The sequence below is a fragment of the Hibiscus syriacus genome, unplaced genomic scaffold (assembly GCF_006381635.1).
Source record: "Hibiscus syriacus cultivar Baekdansim isolate YM2019G1 unplaced genomic scaffold, ASM638163v2 tig00110777_pilon, whole genome shotgun sequence".
Taxonomy (NCBI): Eukaryota; Viridiplantae; Streptophyta; class Magnoliopsida; order Malvales; family Malvaceae; genus Hibiscus; species Hibiscus syriacus.
In genome coordinates, this window is record NW_024062858.1 from 1,555,712 (window position 1) to 1,565,587 (window position 9,876).

A 9,876-nucleotide genomic window follows, 5' to 3' on the forward strand; every position below is an offset into this window, starting at 1 on the left:
ACCCTCTTTTCACTTGAGTTTTCGATGAGAAGAAGATCGAGTGTTTCTTCCTTTGGAGGAATTCTCGAAGATGCCATTTCTTCCGGTCGACTTTCAAAAGACGCTAAGTATTCCGGTCAACTTCTCTCATACACTATTCATTCCATCCTAACTGAAAAAATAATTTTTTTCAATACCTCATATCAATATTTTTTTCAACCTTCATCACAACAATTTTTTCATATTTACCAGGTTCAACCTTAATAGTGCCTCTTAAGGATATCATTTTCTCTTCTTCATGGCTCATCATCGTTTGAGTACATTTTCTTTTTCTCCATTTCATCCAAATCATTTGTTCCTTTTTGAGTACATTTTCATCATAAAAAAAAAGCGGTTGCTTGCAAATATAAAAATATCATGTGGACAAGTCATGTGGGTTCTAATTTGGAAACAAAATAATAAAACAAGGTGTCCAGCTATTCAATGAAAGAAAAGCTTTTCATGGTTTGGTCCACGCAAACGCTGGCTCAGTTAATGATATTTCTACCGGTAGATTTTCCCCCACAAATTATTCATTAATTCCAACTTGAATCCACCAGTATGTAAAATGTATGTCAGGACAAGACAGTATTCTTGTTTCTGATTGAATCTCGGAATCAGATACTCTTTTAAGACAAACAGATATACCGGTTCTGTTTGCTTTTAAAAGCTGTTATTTCTGCTTTAAAAAATGCTATAATCATTAAGTTAGAATCCATCTGTTTTCTGGTCTTTGCTGAAGTCGAAAAGGACCAGAACGAAAGCCATGGAAGAATCCAGGGATGAGATAAAAGCTCCTTTAAGTGAGTCTCTTGTCTATTTTTCAATGTGTAAAACGAAATAAAACTTGATGTATTTGATCCTGTTTTGAAGCATTTTCCTTCTGTGTGCCTGTTTCTATGTCTCTGTGCAGTATCTAAGGATGAAGATGTTAGCAATTCATCTTCTTCAGAGGCCTTGGCATCAAAATCTGAAGCAAAAATCAAACAACTGCAACAACAACAACAAGAAGAGGAGGAGAATTCACCCGTCAGACAAGTGGCCTTAACCGTACCAACCACAGATGAGCCTTCTCTACCTGTCCTGACGTTTAGAATGTGGGTGTTAGGCACCATTTCATGTGTTCTCTTATCGTTTCTTAACCAGTTCTTCTGGTACCGCACTGAACCCTTGACAATCACGGCCATCTCGGCACAGATAGCCGTGGTTCCACTCGGCAAATTGATGGCTGCCAAGATCACAGACCGTGTTTTCTTCAAAGGAAGTCGATGGGAATTCAGCTTGAATCCAGGGCCATTCAATGTCAAAGAACATGTGCTTATTACAATCTTTGCCAACTCGGGAGCTGGAAGCGTTTATGCCATCCATGTTGTGACTGTTGTTAAGGTGTTTTACAAGCAGCATATCACTTTCTTTGTATCTTTGATTGTCATCTTAACGACTCAGGTCAGTTTTGTTTGTTTATTTCAGTGCTTTGGGTTAATTTGGATTTGTTTTGGTTTTAGAGTATTTTTGGTGGGGTTTGAATGTTAGGTGCTGGGGTTCGGATGGGCTGGTATATTCAGAAGGTACCTAGTGGAACCAGCAGCCATGTGGTGGCCTGCAAATCTTGTTCAAGTTTCTCTCTTTAGGTAATTCTATCATGATTTGTATTGCTTGCTGATTTAATGTTCTTCTTTGCGTGTAGCCGGGTATTCCCACGAATAGTCATGCTTAGCTTGAGTGTTCCGCCGGGAAACCTTAGCGTCAAGGATAGATATAAGGGAGTGTAAGAGTAATCATCATCTTCTGAAAATTTAAGATTATCATATATTTAAAAAAAATTATTTATTTTTTATTAAAAATATGTTTTCATTCTTTAAAATTTTATAAATTCATCATTTCTTAAAATTTTAAAAATTTATTTCTAACATCAAATTTTGTTTGAAACTCTTTTGAAGAGCTGTCAAGGCATATCCCTCTTGTTGTTTTGCATTCAATTAGGACCAATACCTCTCTCACGTAACATCTGAGTTGAGCACTGAAACCCAGCCGCCCAACTAGTAGATAGATTGATAGGTCTTTTTTTTTAAAAAAAATCACTTATTTAAAAATTAAAACTTATTCTAACATCTATTTTTATAATTATTTGAGTCGATATTATTTTATGTCATGTAAGTCGAGAGTACTTTTTGTAAGATGCATATTTTAGAAGGTACTTTTTTTTGTAAGATTCATCTTTTATTGATGTGATAGAAATTGATAAGGACTTTTAAATTTATAATGAAATGAAAAAAATAAGAATAAAAAATAAGAGAAAATATAAATTTTGTTCAAAAAGAATAAATATGTGCGGTGTATATCGACGACATATTTACACGAACATGAGTTAGATTGGATGACGACGAGCATATGGTAGCCTTATTTGCATTTACTAAATAAATGTATATTTAAAACTATATATTTAAATAATTGAAAACTCTCATGATCCTTTTAAATCTCACATTATTTAGGTATATGAGTTTTTCAAGTATTTAAATATAATCTTTTAAACATGCATTTATTAAATGATTGAACATATAACTAATACTGCATTTCACTGCCTAATTTGACCCTTGTGCAACAACCAACAAGTATCATGTTTGTTTTTCTAGACAAAGTTCGTATAATTTATTTTTCATATTTTTGGTTTTTTTTTCTTTCATTTCAACCCAACATATGCTTGTATTGTCGTCATGTAGGCAAAAAAAACTGCCCTACAAGCAGTGGAGGATCCATTACGGATTCAGGAGAAGCATATGCCCATCTGAAATCTGAATTTTCTTTGAATAATTACTTATTTTAATGGTTGTATTCACCCTGAAATTTTATGTGTCTAATTCGTATAAAATATTTTATATGATTACTATATATATATATATATGCCCACTCAAAAAAAATATTTTTCAATTTGTAACTGCCAACAAAACGTGCTTTCAAAGACGGTAATACTCATTTGTCCTCCATGAAAAAAAATGTATCAACATCTACATTTGATCATGACAGGGCTCTTCACGAGAAAGAAGAGAGGGCCAAGGGTGGTGTAACCAGAACCCAATTCTTCCTAATTGCCTTCATTTGCAGTTTTGCATACTATGTCTTCCCCGGCTACCTCTTTCAAATGCTAACTTCCCTGTCTTGGATATGTTGGATATTTCCCAAATCTGTGCTTGCCCAACAACTCGGTTCCGGCCTTTACGGTCTTGGAATTGGTGCTGTTGGTTTGGACTGGTCATCCATCTCCTCTTATCTTGGTAGTCCCCTTGCAAGCCCTTGGTTTGCCACTGCAAATGTTGCTGCTGGTTTTATCTTCGTCATGTATGTTTTGACACCCATGTCCTACTGGCTTAATGTCTACTCGGCCAAAACCTTCCCTGTTTTCTCCAATTCTCTCTTCACTTCCACAGGCCAAGAATACAACATCACATCTATCATTGATTCCGGTTTTCACCTCGATGTTGCAGCTTATGACCGACAAGGACCTCTTTACCTTAGCACATTTTTTGCAATGACTTATGGGGTTGGCTTCGCTTCACTCACTGCTACCATTGTTCATGTTGCCCTATTCCATGGGAGGTAAATCGATTTTATAATCAGTTGATTTGTACACCAAATGCGAATTAGGCTTGCTCAAGGTTGTATTTGCTGTCAAAAATGCAGAGAAATATGGGAGCAAAGCAAAGCTAGTTTCCAGGAGAAGAAGATGGACATTCATACCAAACTCATGAGCAAGTACAAGCAAGTCCCCGAGTGGTGGTTTGTGTGCATCCTTTTAGTAAACATTGCAGCCACCGTATTCGCCTGCGAGTATTACAATGATCAACTTCAGCTTCCATGGTGGGGAGTTCTATTAGCATGTGGCATTGCCATTGTATTCACACTTCCCATCGGCATTATTACCGCCATTACGAACCAGGTATTCCATCGTTTCTTATTCTGCTAGAATCACTCAACATATTTAACTTCGCATCACTGATAAATTTATGTTGCAGACACCAGGTTTGAACATCATCACCGAATATATAATTGGGTATATATATCCGGGATATCCGGTGGCTAATATGTGCTTCAAGGTGTATGGGTATATAAGCATGACACAGGCTATTGCCTTCCTGCAAGACTTCAAGCTTGGTCACTATATGAAAATTCCACCTAGAACAATGTTCATGGCACAGGTCTCAGCAAAAGTATTTTTCCCCTTCTGCAGAATGTGTTTTTTCCCGCACTAACTTTACAGTTCCTCCCTCTTTGTCTTAGATCGTCGGAACCCTCATTGCTTGCTTTGTGTACCTGGGAACTGCCTGGTGGCTGATGGAGACCATTCCCGACATTTGCAACACGACCGCCTCCAATAGCGTGTGGACATGTCCGAGTGATACTGTGTTTTATGATGCTTCTGTCATCTGGGGCTTAGTAGCACCTCGCAGAATTTTCGGAGACTTGGGAGTTTACGAAGCTGTCAATTGGTTCTTCCTTGCAGGAGCAATAGCTCCTGTTCTTGTCTGGTTCGCCTCCAAGGCCTTCCCTAGTCAAGAATGGATCAAGCTCATTAACATGCCAGTCCTGATAGCTGCAACAGGCAATATGCCACCAGCTACAGCAGTCAACTATACTACCTGGATCATTGTCGGCTTCCTCTCGGGCTTCGTTGTGTATAGGTATCGACCGGATTTATGGCAACGATACAATTATGTTCTTTCCGGGGCACTGGATGCTGGCCTTGCTTTTATGGGCGTGCTGCTATACCTGTGCTTGGGATTACAAAATATTAGTTTACATTGGTGGGGAAATGATCTGGATGGATGCCCACTGGCTAGCTGTCCAACAGCCGAAGGTATTAAGGTTGAAGGCTGCCCACTCTTCACCTAGGACTGTACAGTTTAAAGCTCTTTAAATCTTGAAAATGTATACGTTGGTTAAGAAGGAAATTGCAGATGACTGCAGCTGTATATATATTGGTTTCGAGAAGGAATTGGATTTAAACTTTCAACTGCTCTTGTATAGATTTGAGCATATTGTTCTATGCTTGGTGTGAAATAGAACTGGATGCAAATTGTAATAAAAAATGCTTTTATTCTTACATTCAGGATTCTCAATTTCGATAGCCATTTAGTTGCTAAATCTTTCCTGGAAATGTGGGCTCAAACAAGTTGCTCATAGGGATGTAAAAAGTTCACTCGGCCCGTAAAACTAACTAAAAACTACTTGAGTTAAAACTGTTTGTAATTTGAGCAGTGGTAATCCGAAACCGATTCGAGTCAGAACTGGTGTTAACCTGACCCTGAGTTGTACCTGAAAATTGTGGATCCGAACCCGACCTGCATCCAATTGATATGAACTCGAACCTGAGATTAACCCAATAAATAACATTATCAGACCCATTTTCAACTTGACATGTAATTGACTCAACCTGTAAATTCGACTTATTATTGAACTGATTTGATATTTACCTGACTTATAAATTACCATTGATGAAATTATAAGATTTTGATGAAGTAAAATAATATGATTAATTTTTAAATGTTATAATAAATTATTAATTATGATAATTAAATTAATAAATTTACTTACTATATTAATTATGATTCTTATATTATAAATCTTAAATATAATCATTAAATTAATTTTATTAAGTAATTTATTTATTGAACATGATTAATTAAATTAATTATAATCATTACAACTTAAAATAATTTATTGGAATTGAATATGAATAATTAAATTAATTATAATCATTAAAAGTTAAAACAATTTATTTATTGAATATGATGAATTAACTAATTAATTTAAATATTTATTAGTTTAATTTATGTTTTATGTAATAATTAATTAATAATGTAAAGATAATTTATCTTAAAATTTGAACATATATATACAAGATAATATAAAAGATGAATTTACTTGATATTAAAAATATGAATAAGATGAGATTGAAAATTTGAATAATATAAAACTTATAACAATTCAATATAATAAAATTACAATAAAATGAACAAAATAAATGTATTAAAATTTAAGCTCTCGGATCTTATAACAAAAGTTTTATAAGGCTAAAAGTCTTACTTTGCTATCAGAAATTTTTTTCATCAAGCTTTTATCTCAAAAAATCTAAATGTTGCTAACATTATTAAATTACGGGTAACTTTTCAGTTTTAAAAGCCAAAATGTCACCAACATAATTTAACATGAACAACTATTTAGAATTTTTTTACAAGTTACAACAATTTATTTCAGTTATACCAACAATAATTTACAAGGCAACAACAAACATTGCATCAATTCAGCATTCAACATTTATGCATTCAATAAACATCCAGTCAGTGATAAAGTCAAATGGAATATTATGGTCAATAGTGTCAAATGTTTCTGAATTTACCAAATTCTTACATAATTAAGCATTCAACAAACATTTCTAAATTAAACAATATCAAACAGAATCATGACATAATCATTTAAGAAGAATTTAGCATGATGCTTGTAGTAACTTGTAAGGCATCTTACAAAAAAAAACAAAAGCATTAATAAACAATTTGAAAAATTAATTTAATAAACATAAAAAAATAATTTTAAAGGAATAAACAAGACATAATCATTTACAAACTAAATCCAATGTTTTAACTTACTATAAAACACCTTACAAAATTAAAAATAAAATCATTAATAAGCAATTCAAAATATTAATGAAATTCAAATTAAAAATAAAATAAATTATTTACCTTTACAGAGCAGAATCATTAACTACAATTAGTTAATCTTCATCCCTTTCCTCCAGCTCAAAACCATACAACCAATTACGGGTTGTTACAAAAATCTCAACATTTTTAGGTAAGAGTTTAACTTTCAACTTATTCAAAATTCATCCCCCATACTAAATGACGATTCAGATGCAACTGAAGTAATTTGAATAGCTAATATATCTCTCGCCTTGCGAGAAAGTACCAAATAAAAAATACTTTGATTTTTCGAATACTCCAAAATATCAAAGTCAAATTCTCCAGTACGAGGAACAAGGAGCAAACTAATGTAAAAGTCAACATTTAATCGTTCACTCCTTGAAGCAGCTAAATTAGCATCAAAATTCTGGTGGAAAAAATAAAGAAAACAAAATAATTAAATTATGAAAACATAATAAAATAAATAAAATTGAATATGAAATTCTAAAAACTAACCTAAAATAAATCTGATTTTTTAAAGAGAAAATCGCCTCAGTGACCAAAAAAAAGTTATAATATACGATTTTAACCAACTTTTTTTGGATTTGCCAAAATGACCAACAAAATCGCAACGCGAAATAAAAATCGCAACGCGATCCCCAGAATCGCAAATCATTTTCCAAAATCGCAACGCGAATATGAAAATCACAACGCGAACACATAAATCGCAACGCGTATCCGTAAATCGCAACGCGTATCCGTAAATCGCAACGCGTATGGGTAAATCGCAATGCGTATCCGTATATCGCAACGCGTATCCGTATATCGCAACGCGTATCCGTAAATCGCAACGAGAATCTGTAAATCGCAACGATAATCCGTAAATCGCAACGAGAATCTGTAAATCGCAACGATAATCCGTAAATCGCAACGAGAATCTGTAAATCACAACACTGAAATTTTGGGTATATAACACTGAAATCATAAACTAAATCCCTAAATCGCAACTCATTCCATCTCCATCTATCACTCTCTCCGGCGACATCCGTTCCTATATCCAACGACATCCTTCCCAATCCGGCAACAGGTTTTAGTTTCGCAGCTCGTCTGTTTAGTAAATTAATTTACAACCATGAAATCATCTAATGTTGATCATGTTTGGATAGATTTGTGTTTTGGAGGGTCATGGGATAATGTTCATGGTGTTTTACAATATATGCCTTTACCCATGAATCTTCAACTAAAATTGTCTTTACAAAAGTTAACTTATGAAACTCTAATGCTACGTGTTTCAAATAAATTGAATTTAGAGCCCCTAAGTGGATTTAGGCTATCTTATCAGAGAAATGGTAAAGTTTATTTGTTAACCGACAATGAAGATGTTGAACGATTCATTGCTTACATTAGTGTTTCACAAGATGATGTTACATTGTATGTTGTTGAACCTAGAAGTAGTATTGTTGGGTCAGTAGCGGGTAGTAATCAACTAAGTTTTTCTCAAAACCCACAACCTTTCTCTAATCCAAATCCCAATCAACTTCAGCACCAAATTCCGGTTTTCGTATTGACCAGTTAGACGATGATGAGCCAACAGAAAAAATTGTGAGTACTAGTCAGTATTCGAAATTTGGTCTTGGTCAATATCCAGACTTTGATATTGGTCAATACACGGATTTTGATGATGTTTCAGAAGAAGAAACAGACCATGTGTGTAATGATTTTCATATTGGTCAATACCCGAATTTGATGATGAAACCCGTTGCCGAGGAAGATGTGTTGATGATAATGAGGAGGAAGTTACGACTGTGAATGAACATGTTGAACATCCATTCTGTAATTCATATAATCCTGAAGAAGAAAAAGAAGAAGAAAAAGTCCCCGAAGAAAAGAAAATGCCACGGGAGTATAACTGGAATATGCCAGAATTACTTCAGTTACCGGAAGAAGAGTTGGCAAAGAAAGCAGTTGATTGTTACACAAAAGTTATTCGTGTCAAGAAAGATGATTGTTTTGATACAAAGGAAGACTTGAAGATAGCTTTGTATACGAAATGTGTGGAAGATGGCTATCAACTAAAAGTTAACAAATCAAGCAAAGATCGTTTCGAAACAAGGTGTATGATTGACAAAAACTGTACGTGGCGTATGATTGCAAAGAGAATAAAAGATTGCAAAATGTTTCAAGTTAGGACTTTTATTGATAAACATACATGTTCAAGAACCCAAGTTTTTCCTCACCATAGACAGGCAAACAAAAAGGTGTTGGGTGGTTTTCTGGCTGAGTTAATGTTTTTGAATGGCAGGGTATATCGGGGACATGAAATTATGACTGACATGAATGCTCGGTTCAAGATTAGTATATCATATTCTCAAGCTTGGAGAGCCAAATGTTATGCCTTGGAATTGTTGAGGGGGTCGCCAGAAGCATCGTTTGCCCAACTGCCGGCTTATTGTCACAATTTAAAGCTGAAAAATCCTGGGTCGGTAACTCATATCAAAACAGATAGAGATGGACGCTTTGAGTTGTTGTTTATCGCCATTGGTGCTACGGTTAGTAAATCAATATAATTTTGTTGACTCATTTTTGTTAGTTACATGCATTTCACATTTAAATGATTATATTCTTGTGTATATTATTTTGTAGATTCGTTCGTTTATTACTTGCATGCGCCCAGTTATTATAGTTGACGGAGCACATTTGAAAGGTCGATACCTTGGAGTAAACTTATTAGCAGTAGCCATGGATGCTAACAATGGGATATTGCCAATAGCTTACGGGGTTGGCAAATCTGAAACCTCTGATTCATGGACATGGTTTATGGGGCATCTTAGGGATTGCATAGGTCCTATTAGCAATCTGACAATCATATCCGATAGGGCAAACTCAATTGACAACGCTGTTAGAAGGTGTTTCCCAGATGCTTTTCATGGACTTTGTGGTGTTCATTTGTATAGAAATCTAAAATCAAGGTCTGCTGGTATAAAAAAGCACAAATGGACATACTGGAAGGCTGTAAAAGCTTATCGGGAAGTGGATTTCAATAAGCATATAAATTGTTTAAGACGTGTTTTGCCTCAGTGTGCTCAAACACTAGAAGATGTCGGGTTTGAAAGATGGTCAAGAGTACATCAACTTGGAGCAAGATATGGTTTCATGACGTCTAATAGTGCAGAATCAATCAACGCTC

At 34.7% G+C, this 9,876-nt stretch overlaps 1 protein-coding gene across 2 annotated transcripts; it reads left to right on the forward strand.

The window, feature by feature from the left end:
* Positions 1 to 678: 678 nt before the first annotated feature.
* Positions 679 to 5,082, forward strand: LOC120140037 (oligopeptide transporter 7-like). Of its 2 annotated transcripts, XM_039155098.1 has the most exons (8): positions 679 to 821; positions 932 to 1,464; positions 1,552 to 1,649; positions 3,043 to 3,612; positions 3,697 to 3,952; positions 4,029 to 4,211; positions 4,294 to 4,914; positions 4,949 to 5,082. In XM_039155098.1, the coding sequence occupies exons 1-7, from the start codon at positions 785 to 787 to the stop codon at positions 4,903 to 4,905; spliced, it is 2,289 nt and encodes a 762-aa protein (XP_039011029.1). In that variant the 5' UTR covers positions 679 to 784; the 3' UTR covers positions 4,906 to 4,914; positions 4,949 to 5,082. The 2 variants fall into 2 exon arrangements, with proteins under 2 accessions (XP_039011029.1, XP_039011028.1); XM_039155097.1 differs by having other exon boundaries at positions 4,294 to 5,082.
* Positions 5,083 to 9,876: the final 4,794 nt, after the last annotated feature.

What these genes read in the sequence shown, in the direction of transcription:
- LOC120140037 (XM_039155097.1), top strand. Translation starts at nt 785, where the DNA reads ATGGAAGAATCCAGGGATGAGATAAAAGCTCCTTTAA. An exon ending in TTACCGCCATTACGAACCAG is followed by an intron (nt 3,953 to 4,028) that starts GTATTCCATCGT and finishes TTTATGTTGCAG; the next exon opens with ACACCAGGTTTGAACATCAT. An exon ending in GAACAATGTTCATGGCACAG is followed by an intron (nt 4,212 to 4,293) that starts GTCTCAGCAAAA and finishes TCTTTGTCTTAG; the next exon opens with ATCGTCGGAACCCTCATTGC.